The sequence below is a fragment of the Pongo abelii genome, chromosome 11 (genome assembly GCF_028885655.2).
Source record: "Pongo abelii isolate AG06213 chromosome 11, NHGRI_mPonAbe1-v2.0_pri, whole genome shotgun sequence".
Classification (NCBI taxonomy): domain Eukaryota; kingdom Metazoa; phylum Chordata; class Mammalia; order Primates; family Hominidae; genus Pongo; species Pongo abelii.
Genome location: NC_071996.2, coordinates 61,927,855 through 61,948,741, shown reverse-complemented (window position 1 = coordinate 61,948,741; position 20,887 = coordinate 61,927,855). Strand labels below are relative to the sequence as shown.

The window sequence follows — 20,887 nt, the reverse complement described above, 5'->3', positions numbered from 1 at the left end:
TACCCTTTTTTAACTCAATTTTAGAATGCCATTCTTTTAATAATTTGCGTAATAATTTATTGAGCACTGAATAAAATGTTCTCATGACTTGCATTGATCCGTTGAATAAAGGCTAGGTTAAACACCTAGACTTTTTGCTTTTTCAGGATTTTACACTGGGATAGCACTGGTTATTCTGTACTTCCTAGGAATTGTCTTTGAGAGTTAAATCTTGATATCTTAATTTGTTTTATCATTTTAATTAATAAATTAATGAAGCCTTTTAAAACAATAGGCCCAAGAGGGAAAGAAATAGAAGGAAGTCCTTGGTGGACACTTTGCCCTAGATTTCCTTCCAGTATTTGAAATGACCTTGTAAGCTCCAGCTACTCCAGTTCACAGATGTATACTAAGGCAGATCATTTACTTGATGGAAAATATTTTTAAAGTTTAGAGCATAACAAGTTTCTTAAACATGAATAAAACTTGGCTGAGCACGGTGGCTCACCCTGTAATCCCAGCACTTTGGGAGGCCAAGGCAGGTGGATCACCTGAGGTCAGGAGTTCGAGACCAGCCTGACTAACATGGGGAAACCTCATCTCTACTAAAAATACAAAATTAGCCAGGCATGGTGGCACATGCCTGTAATCCCGGCTACTCAGGAGGCTAAGGCAGGAGAATCGCTTGTACCCGGGAGATGGAGATTGCAGTGAACCGAGATTGCTCCATTGCATTCCAGCTTGGGCAACAAGAGTGAAACTAAGGAGAGCTTTATTTCAAACGTGAAAATATCCTCAATTTTGTTTAATTAGGTAGAAGATATCTTTGAGCACCTCCCAAAATCACTCTTGGTTCTTTTACAAAGGTGTGGTAGAATACATTCCTTTTATTAAATACCTAAAGTTAATTAACTCATTTATTTATCAGTAGGAAACATTTTAACTTTAACTATTTCTTATCTTATACATTATTTCATGTTTATAAGCAGTAAACTAAATGATATTTTTCTTATTCAGAATTAAAATGGAAAGTTTTGCATAAATGTGATGCATAAATATGTAATATTTGCTTACAAAATACCTTAGCAAATTGTCAAATAAATGTTTTCATTTATTTTTGTTTTTCCAATCAATGGAATGACAAAAAGGATGTCATTCTGTCATTATATTATGATCAAACCATTTTCTAATATATTCTTAGGGATTACAAAATAACTAAAATAGCACTTTGTGTGTGTGTATGTATATATATATATATATATTTTTTTTTGAGATGGAGTCTCGCACTGTCACCCAGGCAGGAGTGCAGTGGCACAATCTTGGCTCACTATAAGCTCCACCACCTGGATTCACGCCATTCTTGTGCCTCAGCCTCCCAAGTAGCTGGGACTACAGGTGCCCACCACCATGCCTGGCCAATTTTTTGTATTTTTAGTAGAGATGGGGTTTCACCATGTTAGCCAGGATGGTATTGATGTCCTGACCTCATGATCCGCCCTCCTCGGCCTCCTAAAGTGCTGGGATTACAGGCTTGAGCCACCGCACCCAGCTGCACTATATATTTTTTAAAAATCAATATAACTTCTCCACCTTGTGTACAATCTTCATCAAGTAATTAACAGGTTTGTTCACATTTCCCTTATATGCAAAATGATGGCTGGACTGTAAGTGTCCAAGCCTCTGATGATATACTGTGCTCAAAAATAGCGATGCTATAATTGACTTTTTACCTTAGATAACTTTGTGTAAATGAGTGCACACAGTTGTACTTGTGTAGTTATATTTTCCTGTTTTTCATAACTCTTCTTTCTCTTTCCCTTGTTGTGAGCTTTCAGTGTATTCTAATCTGCTGTCTTATTTATTTCTGAATTAGTCTTTAACATACATAGTATTCCTAAAGAAATGTCTTTTCTTATTTGAAGGCTTCAATAGCATCCTTGAGTACAGATTCTGAGTTTTCTGAACGCTTTTTTCTCACTTGGTTTTCTGAATTAGTGACATTGGAATTTGCTTGCAGTTCTCATGAGTCATATGTTGGGCACTATTTTTTGTTTGTTAGTGGATGGTTGGAAGCTGCAGAAGGGATGGAGTATGCCCAGTTGCTGAATAACATTAGAAACCTTGTCTAGAAAGGGATGCATTTTTTTAATCGTTACTTGCTACTAGTAAAAAAGAGTATAGAGTATTTATATTGAGATGCTTACATTGAATGAAAGTATAATTCCATTTACCCAGAAATGTGTCATTTATTAACACATATTTTTAGTACCTAAAACATGAGTTTTTTTCATTTTGTAGGTAAAATAATTTTTTTAAAACTTTTACAGTGTTGTAGTCCATGTTTAAAATAAAGCCTTTTACAGCAGCCCCAGTCAGGGGCTTACAGATAAAACTCCCATGCCCCTGGGACAGGGCACCTGGAGGAAGGTGCGGCTGTGGGCATAGCTTCAGCAGACTTAAACATTCCTGCCTGCCAGCTCTGAAGAGAGCGGCAGATCTCCCAGCACAGCGCTCAAGCTCTGCTAAGGGACAGACTGCCTCCTCAAGTGGGTCCCTGACCCCCATGTATCCTGACTGGGAGACACCTCCTAGTGGCAGTGACAGACACCTCAAGCAGGAGAGCTCCGGCTGGCATCTGGCAGGTGCCTCTCCAGGACAAAGCTTCCAGAGGAAGGAACAGGCAGCAATCTTTGCTGTTCTGCAGCCTCCACTGGTGATACCTAGGAAAACAGGGTCTTGAGTGGACCTCCAGCAGACCTGCAGCAGAGGGGCCTGTTAGAAGGAAAACTAACTAGCAGAAAGGAATAGCATCAATATCAACAAAAAGGACGTCTACACAGAAACCCCATCCAAAGGTCAACAACATCAAAGACCAAAGGTAGATAAATCCACAAAGATGAGGAAAAACCAGCGCAAAAGGGCTGAAAATTCCAAAAAGCATAACACCTCTTCTCCTACAAAGGATCACATCTCCTATCCAGTAAGATAACAAAACTGGATAGAGAATGAGTTTGACGAATTGACAGAAGTAGGCTTCAGAGGGTGAGTAATAACAAACTCCTCCGAGCTAAAGGAGCATGTTCTAAACCAATGCGATGAAGCTAAGAACGTTGAAAAAAGGTTAGAGGAATTGCTAACTAGAATAACCAGATTAGAGAAGAACATAAATGACCTGATGGAGCTGAAAAACACAGCATGAGAACTTTGTGAAACATACACAAGTGTCAATAGCCGAATCAATCAAGCAGAAGAAAGGATATCAGAGATTGAATCAACGTAATGAAATAAAGCGTGAAGACAAGATTAGAGAAAAAAGAATGAAAGGACAGAACAAAGCCTCCAAGAAATATAGGACTATGTGAAAAGACCAAACCTATGTTTGATTGGTGTACCTGAAAGTGACGAGGAGAATGGAACCAAGTTGGAAAACACTCTTCAGGATATTACCCAGGAGAATTTCCCCAAGCTAGCAAGACAGGCCAACATTCAAATTCAGGAAATACAGAGAACACAAAGATACTCTTCAAGAAAAGCAACCCCAAGACACAATAATCATCAGATTCACCAAGGTTGAAATGAAAGAAAAAATGTTAAGAGCAGCCAGAGAGAAAGGTCAGGTTACTCACAAAGGGAACCCCATCAGACTAACAGCAGATCTCTCTGCAGAAACCCTACAAGCCAGAAGAGAGTGGGGGCCAATATTCAACATTCTTAAATAAAAGAATTTTCAATCCAGAATTTCATACCCCGCCAAACTGAGCTTCATCAGCAAAGGAGAAATAAATCTTTTACAGACAAGCAAATACTAAGAGATTTTGTTACCACCAGTCCTGCCTTACAAGAGCTCCTGAAGGAAGCACTAAACATGGAAAGGAATAACCAGTACCAGCCACTGCAAAAACACACCAAATTGTAAAGACCATCAATACTATGAAGAAACTGCACCAGCTAACAGACAAAATAACCAACTAGCGTCATAATGACAGGATGAAATTCACACATAACAATATTAACCTTAAATGTAAATGGGCTAAATGCCCCAATTAAAGGACACAGACTGGCAAATTGGATAAAGAGTCAAGACCCATTGATGTGCTGTATTCAGGAGACCCATCTCACGGGCAAAGACACACATAGGCTCAAAATAAAAGGATGGAGGAATATTTACCAAGCAAATAGAAAGCAAAAAAAGCAGGGGTTGCAGTCCTACTCTCTGATAAAACAGACTTTAAACCAACAAAGATCAAAGGAGACAAAAAAGGGCATTACATAATGGTAAAGGGATCAATGCAAAAAGAAGAGCTAACTATCCTAAATATATATGCACACAATACAGGTGCACCCACATTTATAAAGCAAGTTCTTAGAGACCTACAAAGAGAATTAGACTCCCACACAGTAACAGTGGATGACTTAAACACCCCACTTCCAATATTAGATCAACAAAACAGAAAATTAACAAGGATATTCAGGACTTCAACCCAGCTCTGGACCAAGCAGACCTAATACACATCTATAGAACTCTCCATCCCAAATCAACAGAATATAGAGTCTTCTCAGCACCACATCTCACTTATTCTAAAGCTGACCACATAATTGGAAGTAAAACACTCCTCAGCAAGTGCAAAAGAGCAGAAATCATAACAAACAGTCTCTCAGACCACAGTGCAATCAAATTAGAACTCAGGATTAAGAAACTCACTCAAAACCACACAACTACATGGAAACTGAATAACCTGGTCCTGAATGACTACCAGGTAAATAACGAAATGAAGGCAGAAATAAAGATGTTCCTTGAAACCAATGAGAACAAAGATACAATGTACCAGAATCTCTGGGACACAGCTAAAGCAGTGTTTAGAGGGAAATTTATAGCACTAAATGCCCACAAAAGAAAGTGGGAAAGATCTAAAATCAACACCCTAACATCACAATTAAAAGAACTAGAGAAGCAAGAGCAAACAAATTCAAAAGCTCTCAGAAGACAAGAAATAACTAAAATCAGAATAGAACTGAAGGAGATAGAGAGACAAAAAAACCCTCAAAAAATCAATGAATCCAGGAGCTGGTTTTTTGAAAAGATCAACAAAGTAGATAGACTGCTAGACAGACTAATAAAAAATAGAGAGAAGAATCAAACAGATGTAATAAAAATGATAAAGTGGATATCACCACCAATCCCACAGAAATACAAACTACCATCAGAGAATACTATAAACACCTCTATGCAAATAAACTAGAAATCTAAAAGAAATGGATAAATTCCTGGACACATACACCCTCCCAAGACAAAACCAGGAAGAAGTCGAATTCCTGAATAGACCAATAACAAGTTCTGAAACTGAGGCAGTAACTAGTAGTCTACCAACCAAATGAAGCCCAGGACCAGATGGATTCACAGCCAAATTCTACCAGAGGTACAAAGAGGAGCCAGTAACTAATAGTCTACCAACCAAATGAAGCCCAGGACCAGACAGATTCACAGCCGAATTCTACCAGAGGTATAAAGAGGAGCTGGTACCATTCCTTCTGAAACTATTCCAAACAATAGAAAAAGAGGGAATCCTCCCTAACTCATTTTATGAGGCCAGCATCATCCTGATACCAAAACCTGGCAGAGACACAACAAAAAAAGAAAATTTCAGGCCGATATCCCTAATGAACATTGATGTGAAAATCCTCAATAAAATACTGGCAAATCGAATCCAGCAGCACATCAAAAAGCTTATCCACCACGATCAAGTCAGCTTCATCCCTGGGATGCAAGGCTGGTTCAACATAGGCAAATCAATAAACGTAATCCATCACATAAACAGAAACAATGACAAAATCCACATGATTATTTCAATAGATGCAGAAAAGGCCTGCGATAAAATTCAACACCCCTTCATGCTAAAACCTCTCAATAAACTAGGTATTGATGGAACATATCTCCAAATAATAAGAGCTATTTATTACAGACCCACAGCCAATATCATACTGAATGGGCTAAAGCTGGAAGCATTCCCTTTGAAAACCGGCACAAGACAAAGATGCCCTCTCCCACCACTCCTATTCAAAATAGTATTGGAAGTTCTGGCCAGGGCCATCAGGCAAGAGAAAGAAAGAAAGGGTATTCCAATAGGAAAAGAGGAAATCAAATTGTCTCTGTTCGCAGACGACATGATTGTATATATCATCTCAGCCCAAAATCTCCTTAAGCTGATAAGCATCTTCAGCAAAGTCTCAGGATACAAAATCAATGTGCAAAAATCACAAGCATTGTTATACAGCAATAATAGACAAACAGAGAGCCAAATCATGAGTAAATTCCCATTCACAATTGTTACAAAGAGAATAAAATACCTAGGAATACAACTTTCCAAGGGATATGAAGGACCTCTTCAAGGAGAACTATGAACCACTGCTCGAGGAAATAAGAGAGGACACAAACAAATGGAAAAACATTCCATGCTCACTAAAAAGAAGTTGAAACAAATCTTGAATGAACCAATTATCTACCCATTTGAACTCATCTGATTATAGCTCCTCTGCCATATCTCCCCAGCTCTGTATTGTAATAAACTTTTCTGATACATGTGTATGAACTTTAATCTATTTCAGTAGTGCATCTAGTAGCTTGTGTATATTTATTACAAAGCTCCTTTGAAATCCTGTTCTACATAAGAACATAAATTAAGCCAAATAGAATAAATGCTCAACTGAAAGTGATATGGCTCTTAACTTTCACAGACAATAGCAAATATCTATTGGTTTTTTATTAAAGATTATAAAGGACTTTTTCAGTACTTCATTTCTTCTGTACTTTATCATTAATTCTTCTTTATCTACTGGATCATGTTCATCAGTATAAAAGCATGCTCTTAGTATCACCCATCCTAAAAAAAGCAGTATGTACAAAAACGCCTTCTTTTTAGAGGGATCCAGGGGGAGACAGAGTCTCACTTTGTCTGGCTGGAGTGCAGTGGTGTGATGACAGCTCACTGCAGTCTCAACCTCCGAGGCTCAGGCAATCCCCCAACCTCAGCCTCCTTAGTAGCTGGGACTACAGGCAAGCACAGCTAATTTTTAAATTTTTTTTTGTAGAGACTCACTCTGTTGTCCAGACTGGTCTCAAACTCCTGGGCTAAAGCGATCCTCTTGCTTCAGCCTCCCAAAGTGTTGGGATTACAGATGTGAGCCACTGCGCCTGGCCCCCAAACCATTTTTATATCCCAGTACTCTTCTGGCTATTGCCCTGTTTTCTGCCAGAATGTTCACAGCCCAACTTCTGAAAAGAGATAGTTACATATGCTTTCTTCTTGTCTTTCACACACATCCCAACTCACACCAGTGTCATCTTTCTAGCCTCATCTCACTCAACCTCAGCAGAATTTGACATAGCTGACCACTCTCTTCTTCTTGAAAATCTTTCCTTTTAGCTTCCATTATACTACTCATAGTTTTTCTCTAAATTTTTTTATACAACGCCTTCTTAATTTTTTTTCCCCCAGATTCCTGTACTCATAAATGTTGCATTTTCCAAGCCTTGATTCTGAGGCCTGTTATCTCTTGTCTTTTTGTTTAAATACACCTATAGGAAGACTCTGCCCAGACTTTCTCTCTGAGCTCCTGAACATATACATTTTACATAGATGTTTTATAGGCATCTCAAGCTTAACAAATTTAACACATCCAAAAAACAAACTTTTGGTTTTCTCCCAAAACCTGTTTCCTTCACATTCTCTATCATTAAATGATACCACAATTCATCCAGTAGGTTAAGCCATAAATATCGTGATCTCTTGATTTATCTATTTCTCTTTCACCCTCAGATCTAAAGTCTGTTGATTCTACGTTCAAAATAAAGCTTGAGTCTGTACACTTCTTTCTGTCTCCACTACCACTGCCCTAGTCTGCACTAAAATCTCTCATCTATATCATTGCAGTTCTTTCTAACTGGCTTCTCTACTTCTATGCTTGCCCTGCTTTTATCTGTTCCTCTCAGAACAGAGTGAAGCTGCACATGCAAACCCTCCTACTTTTAGTTTCTTTATTTTGGTGTGATTTATGTACAATATAATTCACCATTTTAAATGTATACTTTAATGAATTTTGACAAATGTGTATATTCATGTAACCTCCAGGCTGTAGGACAATTTTATTACTCTAGGAAGTTGCCTTGTATCTTTTTGAAGTTAAATTCCTCTCTCCATCCCCGCCCTGGCAATTACTGAGACAGTTCCCTTCTATTCGTTCTTTACTGAGAGTTTTTTATTATGAATTGGTATTAAATATTGTCACATGCATTTTCTGCACTTATTGAAATGATCATATGGCTTTTTCCTTTTAACTTGCTACTTTAGCAAATTACATTGATTAATTTTTTATAGTTAAGCCAATCTTGCATTTCAAGGATTAATCCCACTTGGTTATGATGTGTTATCCTTTCAAAATAGTCATGCAGGAAGCAAGTATAGAAATAAAACACTGTTGAATTTGATTTGCCAAATTTTCTTAAGGAATTTTGCACCTGTGTTCATGACGGTTATTGGTCTATAGTTTTCTTGCGGTTGATTTATTGGAAATGAGTGGGTAAGATTCCTGCCTCTCTCGTGTTTTTCAAAGAATATATAATGATATTATTTTTTCTCTAGATGTTTGGTAGAATTCACTGGTGAAACATCTGGGCCTGGAGAGTTTTGGTTGTTTGTTTGTTTAAGTTGTTGTTGTTGTTGTAAGATACTAAATCATGAATTCACCTTTTAAAATGTAGGTATAGGCCAGGCATAGTGGCTCATGCCTGTAATCCCAGCACTTTGGGAGGCCGAGGCAGGCAGGTCACTTGAGGTCAGGAGTTCGAGACCTACCTTGCCAACATGATGAAACCACGTCTCTACTAAAAAATATATAAAAAATTAGCCAGGCATAGTGGCGGGCACCTGTAATCCCAGCTACTCGAGAGGCTGAAGCAGGGGAATCACTTGAACCTGGGAGGCAGAGGTTGCATTGAGCCGAGATTGTGCCACTGCACTCCAGCCTGGGTGACAGAGCGAGACTCAGTCTCAAAAATAAATAAATAAATAAAATAAGTAAAAAATGTAGGTATAGAACAATTCAGGATATCTTTTTCTCCTTGAGTGAGCTTTGGTTGGTGTCTTTCAAGGAATTTGTTCATTTCATCTACATCATTAAATGTATGGGCCCAAAGTTGTTCCAGATTTTACCTCATTCTTTTAATGTCTGTAGGATTGGTAGAGATGTTTTTTCTTTTATCGTTGATATACATAACTTATGTCTTTTCTTTTTAGTGACTAGAGGTTTTTCAATTTTACAGATTTTTTTAAGAACAGGCTTTTGGTTTCATTGAGTTTTCTCAATTTTCTGTTTTTTTCCTCTCATTAATTATTTCCTTCTGTTTTTCTATGGGTATGATTTTCTCTTCTTTTTCCCTACTTTTTTTTTTTTTTTTGAGACAGAGTCTTGAACTGTTGCCTGGTCTGAGTGCAATGGCTCAATCTCAGGTCACTGCAACCTCTGCCTCCTGTGTTCAAGCGATTCTCCTGCCTCAGCCTCCCGAGTAGATGCGATTACAGGCACCCGCCACCACACCTAGCTAATTTTTTAATATTTTTATTTTTAGTAGAGATGGGGTTTCACTGTGTTGGCCATGCTGGTCTTGAACTCCTGACCTTGTGAACCACCCGCCTTGGCCTCCCAAAGTGTTGGGATTACACGCGTGAGCCACCGCACAAGGCCTTTTCCTACTTTCTAGAGGGAAGCTTAGATCGTTTATCTAGCACCTTTGTCCTTTTCTTATATATGTATTTAATGCTATGAATTTCCCTTGTAATTACTGCTGTAGCTGCAGCACGTAAGTTTTATCTGTCATTTTCTTACCATTCCAGTAAAAATATTTTCTATTTTCCTTTGTTAATTCTTCTTTGGCTGATGGGTAGTTTGGAAGTCACTAACATTTAGTTTTTAAAATCGATATCCATGTTAGTTTTACTGTGGTTAGAAAATGTACTGATAATATTTGTGCTATGATTCTTGTGGCTTCTCACTTCTGCTTTTTCGTACTAGACTCCTCTGGGTCTCCTCTGTACCTGTGAAAATTCTTGATTGGCAAAGTATTTAGGCAGAGATGGGTCTCCTTTTCTCTGTGTTTCGTTTTTGGGTTTTGTTTTTGTTGTTGTTGTTGTTTTTCTTCTAAGATTACCCCCTAATTTCCAGTTGCTCTGCCAGCTTTGGGCTCAGTGCTGTGACACTTCATACTTCCTGCCGCCTGAGATAATCATGATGAGGGAGTGCACTTAGTAAATAAATACATCAAACCCAACAGATCTACTATACACTGCTCTGCTTTTCAAGAGTAGATTTATCTTCATTCTCTGCCAGCTAGTTTGTGCTGACCCTGGAGTCCTTTTTCATTCATGCACAGTATACTTGCAGCTAGGCATTTGGATAGTTTAAATTGAATTTGGGTCTCGTACTTTCTGTGGTTTGCCCACTACCAAGATTTCCCCTTTACATTTCGAGATGCTGCCTTACCTCTGAATTCTGACCTCTTGCACCTTTAGTTGATAAGCCTGCTGTTTTTTATTTGACCATCACCTGTAGTTATAACTATGTGATTTAGGCAGCAGACCAGAAAGCTACAAAGTCATACTTTTTACTTCTTGTTAACCATTTGTCCAGACTAAACTCTCCTCTGCCTTTCTTCTGCTTTTGGATGCTTTCCAGTATCTTCAGGGGTTTTTTTAAAGCCAAATTTTAGTAATTATTCTCTGTGGAGGATTTATATGACCACTTGACTCCTCCACCATTACTAGCAGTTGTCTCCGACCCCAAAATAAATCACTTAACTTTAAAAAAATTTTTTCCTAAGACACTACAGATGTGTGGCATGTGACCCAGCCTAGCCAATCCAAATATCATCTTTCCTAGACAAGAATGATTGGTTAAGGAATGGACACAACATAAGTAAATTAATCAAAGCAAAGAGATTCCATTCTAGGATTTTTATTGGTGCTGGGGGAGGAAAAATACTTCCCGTTGCACTGGCCCCCGTAGCTTCCTGCTCCAGAAACCTGGGGGGAAAGGCCCATCTGAGGAGGTAGAACCAGAAGAGGAGAGATAAATTAGATCTTGGTAAACCTTCAGTCTAGCTTCTTCATCTATACAATGAGCCTTTTCCAAAAGCTTTTGAGTTATGTGAGTCATTAGATTAACTTTTTCACCTAGCCATATCGAGCTGGATATTTTGTACTTTCAACTTAATTTTTACATAAGGCTGCACACCCTCCATGACCTAATCCTGCCTGCCTTCTCAAATTTATCTGGTACTGTTCTCATTCTGACCCCTTATCTTTCAGCCTCCCTGACCTTTTACTTCTTAGATACAAAACATTCTTTCCCAACTCAGAATTTCAAATACGCTCTCCCTCTGTCTGGAAAATCTTCATAAAGCTGATTCTTCCTCATGCTTTGTCTCAGGTTAGATATCCTGAGATATTATAATAATTAATTTGATGTGTCCACTTGACTGGCTCGTGGGTGCTCAGGTAAAACATTATTTCTGGGTGTGTCTGTAAGGGTGTTTAGCAATTGAATCAGTGGAGTGAGTAGAGCACATTGTCCTCCCCAGTGTAGGTGGGCATCATCTAATCCATTGAGGACCTGCAGAGAAGAAAAAAAATGGAGGAAGAGGGGAGTAGTTCTCTTTGCCTGACTGATTGATCTAGGACATCAGTCTTCTCCTGTGGCTGGGACTTACACCATCAGCCCTTCAGTTCTCAGAATTATACCACCAGCTTTCCTGGGTCAGCCTCCATAATCTCAATTCCTTATAATAAGTCATATATAATAAATTAGTGTATCCTGTTGGTTCTGTTTTGTGAAGAATCTTGACTAATACAGACCTTAATTAGACCTCTAATTATAGTGTCTAGGTAATTGCTGCAGCTATAATTTCCTCCATAGCACTATTCACAATTTAGAACTGGACATTTCGTGTTGTTTTACTTGTCAATTCTTCTACATTTAAAGGGCAAGGACTTTATCTGTTTTACCAATATGTATCCAGTCAGTGCCTGACACAAAATATATAATAATAAGAAACAATTAATGAAGAAAGGAAGGGAAGGAGAGATGAACTTACAAGACTAAGACTTAAAACTTAAACGATAATTAACTCTGATTAATAAGTTTTCTGAGCTGTGCTGTGCATTGCTCTGGTAATAATCAAGTGACTATGCAGATTTTAGTTGGGGATGGGCATCATAAGCTACAGGATAAGGAATTTAAAAGATCAGTTGAGATTACTGAAGAGGCAATGTATGAAAAACAAACCTGAAAGTCAAAAGTTATGGTTTAACTAGAACTTAAGAGACAGCCAAGACTTAAGTTTATACTTAGTAGAGAATCATCAGGGAATGAGATAGGCCTGCTCTTGATGGTTTGTGGATAAAGCCAAAGTTTCTTCGAGTATTTATGTTATACTCTGAACTATTACAACATGATTTTCTCTTTTAGTTGATGTGTTAATGTTGTAGGCATCTGTATATCCTAATAAAGGCTCTTGAATTTTTTTTTTTTTTTTGAGACAGGGTCTCACTCTGTTGTCCAGGCTGGAGTGCAGTGGTGCAATCTCAGCTCACTGCAACCTCTGCCTCCTGGGTTCAAGTGATTCTCTCACCTCAGCCTCCCAAGAAGTTGGGTGCATGCCACCATGCCTGAATAATTTTTGTATTTTTGGTAGAGACAGGGTTTCACCATGTTGGCCAGGTTGGTCTCAAGCTCCTGACCTCAAGTGATCCGCCCACCTGGGCCTCCCAAAATACTGGAATTACAGGCATGAGCCATCGCGCCTGTTCAGGCTGTTGAATTTTAAACTGTCTAGCCTTTTTTGCAGTGGGGTTTATTTAATGAAAGGTTTGATCACAAGTATTTTTGGAATATTATTTTACTTCACTTTTTAGTAGAACTTTGTAGTTTTAATTTGGGATTTTAGTAGTAGGTTACTTGAGAAAGTTAATGTGTTCAAGTCAATTAAGTTCTCTTAAAAATAAAGCAAATGTTATAGGTTAAATTGTATCCTCCCCCTCAAAAGACATAGATTAGAATCCTAACCCCTTAGTACTTCAGAATGTGACCTTACTTAGATATAGATACCTTACAGAGCTAATCAAATTAAAATGAGATCATCAGGTTGGGCCTTAATCCAATACATATCCAGTATTTTTATCAAAGGAGAAATGTAGACACAGAGACATGCACAGCAGGAAGCACATGTGAAGACACAGGAAGAATACCCAAGGTTATAAGAAACTAGGAGACAAGCATGGAACCCATCTTTCCTAGTGCCTTCAGAAGGAACATGGCCTTGTTGACACGTTGATTTCAGACTTCTAACCTCCAGAACTATGAGACAATAAATTTCTGTTGTTCTAAGTTACACAGTTGTGGTACTTTGTTATGGCAGCTCTAGCAAACTAATATACCCAGTCTATACTTTCAAAGCTGATTGTAATAATTTATGTTGATTATGGGAAAACTAAGACTTTCTTATGTATTGAAACATAAGGAGAACAAGATTTAGGATAAGGTAAGTAAAGTAAAACAAGAATTATATTATTTTTAGTTTTTTCTGTTTCCTTACTAGCAGTACAGCTATGTTTGAATATAGAAACGTATATAAAATATTCTGTATTTTTAGCATTTTAATCTATGAACTCTAATTTTTTTCATTAGATCCAACAAAAATTATCACAAAAGAGGAACTGTCCTTATCTTTTAAGAATAGTCATTTGCCTGAGTATTGGTGCATCATTTCTTGAACAAAGCTTGTTCGGCATGTTTGGTGTTATTAAATGGCAGCTTTTCTTCCCAAAGCTACCGCGGCTCCCAGTGACTTGTTTTCTAATAAAAATGCCATTTGAAGAGAAAATGGTAGTTTTACAGTGGCGAGTCCTGGCAGATACCAGCTTAACCAAGTGATCAAAGTTAATGTCACCAGCACTACGTAGCAACATTATGGGCCCTAGATAGATTTCTCTGAGAAGGGCACATTGACCATCTTTTCTAATAATGCATCACCTCTTCTATCATGAGAACGCATCAGACAAACTCAACCAGAGGGACATTTTACAAAATACCTCTGACCAGTACACTTCAGTGTATTAAAGTCATAACAAACAAGACTGAGGAAATAACACGACTGTACAAAATTAGGGAGACACAACACCTAAATGTAATATGAGATCCTGGATTGGATCTTGGGACAGAGAAGTGACATTTGTGGGAAAACTAATTAAATCTGAATAAATTCTTTATTTTAATTAGTTAATCAAGGTTAATTTCTTAGTTTGGAAAGTTGTTCTTTAGTCATGTAAGATGATAACATGAGGAGAAGTAAGGTTGGGTAGAGAGTATATAGGAACTCTGTGTACTATTTTTGCAACTCTTGTGAGTCAAAATAATCTCAAAATAACTACTTAAAAATAAAAATAGGCTGGGCGCGGTGGCTCACACTTGTAATTCCAGCACTTTGTGAGGCTGAGGTGGGCAGATCACAAGGTCAGGAGTTCGAGACTGAACTGGCCACCATGGTGAAACCCTATCTCTACTAAAAATACAAAAATTAGCTGGGCATGGTGGTGGGTGCCTGTAATCCCAACTACTCGGGAGGCTGAGGCAGGAGAATTGTTTGAAATTGGGAGGTGGAGGTTGCAGTGAGCCGAGATTGCACCATTACACTCCAGCCTGGGCAACAGGGCAAGACTCTGTCTCAAAAAAAAAAAATAATAATAATAAAACCCAATCTGAATAGACGTTTCTCAAAAAACACATAAGTGGCCAGCAGATATATGAAAAAATACTCAACATCACTAATCATTAGGGAGATGCAACTTAAAATCACAGTGAGATATCATCTCACACCGGTCAGATTGGCTTTTATCAAATAGACAAAAGACAAGTATTGGCAAGGATGTGGGGAAAAGGGAACACTTGTACACTGTTGATGGGGATGTAAATTAGTACAGCCTTTATAGAAAATAGTATGGAGGTTCCTCAAAAAACTAAAAATAGAATTACCATATAATCCAGCCATCCTGTTTGTGGGATTTACCCAAAGGACTTGTAAACAGTTTGTCTAAGAGATGTCTGCACTCCCATGTTCATTGCAGAACCATTAACAATAGACACATTAAGGAATCGTCTTTTTTAAGTGTCAAAATATAAATGTTGAGAACAGCCCAAGATGGCCAACTTCAATGATTGTGTGTTGGATGAGGAGAAGGTATGCATAGCTGCTAAATTCATCACTCATGCACCCCCAGGAGAATTTAATGAAGTATTCAGTGATATTCGGCTACTATGTAATAATGACAGTCTCCTCAGGGAAAGGGAAGCACATGCATTTGCTCATTTTAACATGGATCAGTTCACACCCGTGAAGATGGAAGGATATGAAGATCAGGTCTTAATTACAGAGCATGGGAGACCTGGGTAATAGCAGAGTTTTAGATCCAAGAAACAAAATTTCCTTTATATTTGATCACTTATAGAAAAAAGCAAGTGACCCCCAGCCAGAACAAGTAGATGGAGGTCGGAAGTCTTGGAGAGAATCCTGTGACAGTGCTTTAAGAGCCTATGTGAAAGACCGTTATTCCAACGGCTTCTGTACTGTTTATGCTAAAACTATCGATGGGCAACAGACTATTATTGCATGTATTGAAAGCCATGAGTGTCAGCCTAAAAACTTCTGGAATGGTCTTTGGAGATCAGAGTGGAAGTTTACCATCACACCACCTACAGCCCAGGTGGTTGGAGTCTTAAGATTCAGGCTCACTATTATGAAGATGGCAGTGTTCAGTTGGTTAGTCGTAAGGATGTACAGGATTCACTAACTGTTTCGAATGACGCACAAACTGCCAAGGAGTTTATTAAAATCATAGAGAATGCAGAAAATGAATATCAGACAGCAATTAGTGAAAACTGTCAAACAATGTCAGATACCACATTCAAGGTCTTGAGCCGGCAGCTTCCGGTTACCCGCACCAAAATTGACTGGAACAAGATTACTCAGCTACAACGTTGGCAAAGAAATGCAGAATGCCTAAAGGCTGAATGTAGGATTCTTCAGTATGTGGAAAGACAAGGATTCGACGTGTGGTCATATGATAAATAAGTGATTTATAAACAAGAGTGATATTTTGCTAGAGCTTTCAAAGTTAACCAGTTTTCTAACCTCATGGAATACTGTTGAACCTATAGCATTGTCTGATTCTTTTGTGTTCTCTGCTTTGTAATTTTCTGTTATTTCTATATCCAAGTGTAAGTCTTTTTTTTTTTTAATTCTGCCACATTTAATGTTGGAGAGAGAGATCTATCCTAGAGACATTTTACTGTTTAAAAAAGTTTCCTAGCCATGAAGACCTGCTACTGATTTAGACAAGGTATTATGGTCATTACTTTCTACCCCATCCTTCCAAGCACTTCTGATACTGCAGTGGTTTTTACTGATCCACCAGCACCTAAAGAGACTGTACTACAGTCTATAGCTAAGTGGAAGACACATTCATCCTTCTCCCTGTGACTGCTTTGATCATCATTTATTGCATCTCAGAACTGTAATTTTCCAAAGTTTGGATTGGGACTTTTCAGGTCCTTTTTGGAGGGCAAAGGAAGTGTCAGCTTCTCTGGGGAACTTGTTTTTAAATCCAAAGACTTGAACCACATTCCCTGCACTTGAACATGTTTGCTTTCATCCCTTCTCTCATTGTCTCCTTCCCATCTTAGTACCATTGTAGTTACAGACATCTGCATTTTTAGAAGAGTTTTACCCATTTATTTTTTTAAACAGTCAAGAACTGCTGACATACTGTGGATATAGAATATAAAACTTGAAAAATGCAGATGTTGAAGGAATAATAGGTGTCTTGTGCTTTAATACTTTATGGCAGGATTGTACTATAAGCAAATGAATTAAACAGCTATGTAAATCATAAACAAAAACTAAAAATGAACCAAAATGAAAAGGATAACTTCCAGGCAGTATCTTTCTATTGTAACCTGTTATTTAAGGAAATACTAATGATTTCTTCTAAATAGGATGTAAAACTTATTTCAGATTACTCTTCCTCAGTCCTGCCTGCCAAGAACTCAAGTGTAACTGTGATAAAATAACCTGTCCCAGGTATATTGGCAAGTATGTGTGTAATCTCAGAATACACAGGTGACATAGATATAATATAACAACTGGTAATGGTGGATTCATTTACATTGCTTACAGTACTATGACCAGGCCTTAAGGGAAGGTAAGTTTTAAAAAAACACAAGTAGTGTCTTCCTGCCTATCTCCAGATACATGTAAAAAAAAAAAAAGGTGTTTGTACTTCAGTTTTGTTTTTGCTCAGTAATATAGTTAAGGAACAGTTTGTTTCCAAGTGACCTATTGAGCTGTGTATGCATTTTTGTTTATTTCAAATAAAATATATTTGTATTATTTGTCATTCATACTATCCATCCATACCACACTATCTTCTGTATCAGGTAGTCTAATAGAAATATACCTGTTTTGTTCTAAAAATATATATAAGCATTTTTAGAATACAAGAGTTAAATGAGAATTACTTGGAGAGAAATGTTTTGTCATCAGTAACTGTAGACTTCTTTCTGTTCTTAATCAAGGTTCAAGTTTACAGAATTTGGACATTTTGAGTTCAGAAATATTTAAACATTAATATACTTAAGAATTTTAATATGTGAGCCAGTAATTTGAGTATTGCTTTGATTTACAGTAATTTTGATGTTCATTTTGCTATTATACTCAGTTATTACTGGTATTAATTAAAGTCCTCATAACAACTTTATTTGAATATACTACCATTTTTAATGAATAGCCATACTTTGCAAGATGTACATTAGAGCCTGGTTTTGTAATGTTGCAAATTTATGCTTACCATTTTAAACAACTAGAGACAAAATTTGAAGACATGATGTAACAATTTTGTGTAGCATTGAAAGATTAAAAGGCACTTTTAGCACACAGAAAAACGTGAAGTTATGTCATGGTAAGCAATTTTCTTGACTTTTAAAAAGATTGAGTGCTTTAACATACTTAGTTCTTACAATTATTTTATTTGCTTTCTGGACTTTTCGTTAGTGATGGGAGATTTTGTTCACTGGTAGTTTAGAGTCAAGGCATTAGTTCAGTACAATTTCATTCTTATAGGGGGAAGACCTTGTTGAATTACTCATTAATATTAATAAAGGCATTTGTAGTTACCATGCCTTGTTACTGACACACACCAGCATTTGTGTACTGATTTTAATCACTTTTATATGTAGTGATTTGATTTGGCTAGTAGAATTTTAAAAGCTTTGCTGAAAAGTATTCAGTTCATTGTAATTTGAGAACATAAGCATTGCAGATGTATATTAATTTTTATTATGTAAAATGTATACAGTTACCTATCTTAAAATAGAAACTAAAATAATATTTACATTAATAATATTGAAACTATGTTTGAATGTTAATATCTGCAAAAAATTGTGGTCTTCTAAAAATATTGTTTTATGGTATAATTCATCAGCTTGCAAATGTTTTCTCTGAGCAGAACTCAAAGGTTTTCATCAAGACAGGTTTTATTTGTGAGCAATACATCCGTTGATATTAAGTATATTAATGTAAGAAACATTTGCTTTTCTAAAAGTGAAACATTCTACTATCCAGATAATTTTGTTTTGTACTCATAAGGTTAATAGAGCCTATTTGACTTGAGTTGTATTTCATTTTGTGAAAGTATCTTTCTGCTTTTTTATTAATACTGAATATGCTTTGTTTTAAATGTAATTATAGGATTGACTGAGCCATCATCAGTCTATGATCAAAATTTTCCTAGTGACCAGTAGTTTAAAATGTTAAGATAGTTGAAGACTAAAGGCAATAGAGCCAAGGGTGTAAACAAAACAGCAATCCCTGCTGTATAAAAAGATTAAAGCCACAAAAGTGACATCATTCTAAATACCTAGTGAGCTTTTACTAACCTTGTGAGTGACTTTTGCAATTGGAGCAAAGTGACATGTTATATTTTAATCATTTAAAGAATAATTTCCGGTTATTCTAGCCTTTTAAAAAAAGAGTGAAACAAAGAATTGAAAACTACTGTTTTGGAGATGCCTATAGCAGGTATTATGAAGTGTTGCCTCTGCCAACTGATAAGAGTTTGCTTTGTGCAATGTTTTGTAAAGGGTAAAAATGGTTAAGAAATGGCTGTTTCCTTCATAACTTTTATACCCTAGTAATGGTATGATAAAGGACAAATTGCCAATAATCTATCATGAACAATGAAAGGAGGCCCCAAATATAACTGTCTGGAGATTCAGGAATACTTGAGCAATAGGTTTTTGAAATAGTTAGTAAAGAATATAATTATAAAGGGTAGAAATCAAAGAGTATGTTATATAGGCTTTGGAGGTTCTCAAGTGGAAGAAATAATATGACCAAAAATACAGCAGTGAGAAACAATTTATTAAATTCTTACGGTGTTTCAGATTATTGGAAATCCTGAGCTAAATAAGATTCCGTTTTTGCCTCAAAGATCTAAAATCCTGGCTTATAATTCATTTGCATAGAGGTGATAGTTTAAACAGTATAAGCATGTGAAATACTGAAGGAGAAAGCATAAGAGAAGGAAAGAGATAGCTGGATAAAATCTTTAGGAATGTTTTACATTTAGGGGGAGAAAAGCAAAAGAAAATCCAATAAAGGAGATAGTATTATTGAAAGACATATAGTTAAGAAGAGGATCAAGAGGGTTCCACGACCTAGATCTTAAGGATGATAATGGGTTTTGAAAAGAAAGGACCAGGCCAGGCACGGTGGCTCACGCCTGTAATCCCAGCACTTTGGGAGGCTGAGGCGGGCAGATCATGAAGTCAGGAGATCGAGACCATCCTGGCTAACACGGTGAAACCCCGTCTCTACTAAAAATACAAAAAATTAGCTGGGCATGGTGGTGGGTGCCTGTAGTCCCAGCCACTTGGGAGGCTGAGGCAGGAGAATGGCATGAACCCGGGAGGCGGAGGTTGCAGTGAGCCGAGATCGCACCAGTGCACTCCAGCCTGAGCAATAGAGCGAGACTCCGTCTCAAAAAAAAAAAAGAAAGAAAGAATAGAAAAGAAAGGACCAGGCGCAGTGGCTCACGCCTGTAATTCCAGCACTTTGGGAGACTGAGGCAGGCAGATCATGAGATCAGGAGTTTGAGACCAGCCTGGCCAACGTGGTGAAACCCTGTCTCTACTGAAAATACAAAAAAATTAGCTGGACGTAGTGGCACACAGCTGAAATCCCAGCTACTCAGGAGGCTGAGGCAGGAGAATCGTTTGAACCCGGGAGGCAGAGGTTGCAGTGAGCTGAGATTGTGCCACTGCACTCCAGCCTGGGTGACAGAGGGAGACTCCATGTCAAAAAAATAATAATATGAAAGAGGCAGTCAGGAATGCCAGACTTACATAAGAGGTTGAGAATGAAAACAATAAAGATTAGAGGGATCTAGGAATTAGGAAAACTTTCATTTTGCAGACCAAGTGGAAGGGAGGCTTGGGGCTTGGCACAAATGTTGAAAGATTCTGAGAAGTGAGGAGGAAGTAGACCTAGCAGGTATAAGACGTTTCCTTTAAGGTTAACACAGGAGAGATATTGATGGTATTGAGAGGGAAAGAGACAGACAGGGTCAAGGAGTGGCCCTGGGAGGGGCTAGAGGTCATGCTGAGAAATAAGGGAATGGAAATGTGAAAATTATGGTTCAAGGGTGAAACTTTAAGAGTTTAAGATCCTGGAGGTGGTAGGATTTTGTGTGATCAAATCCAACATGTGACCTAAGTGGAATCAAGGAGGAATAAAGGGGCAGTGGTAATG

At 37.6% G+C, this 20,887-nt stretch overlaps 2 protein-coding genes across 17 annotated transcripts in view; both read left to right on the top strand.

Moving 5' to 3' along the window:
* Positions 1–20,887, top strand: part of BAZ2B (bromodomain adjacent to zinc finger domain 2B) — a 395,277-nt gene that overhangs the window by 229,365 nt on the left and 145,025 nt on the right. The gene's annotated exons all lie outside the window — the stretch shown is intronic.
* Positions 2–19,477, top strand: LOC100443458 (F-actin-capping protein subunit alpha-1). The gene is given in 4 exon segments (XM_054548973.2): positions 2–15,460; positions 15,462–15,792; positions 15,795–16,045; positions 16,047–19,477. Coding segments are annotated over 4 exon segments (858 nt in total). The 5' UTR covers positions 2–15,223; the 3' UTR covers positions 16,086–19,477.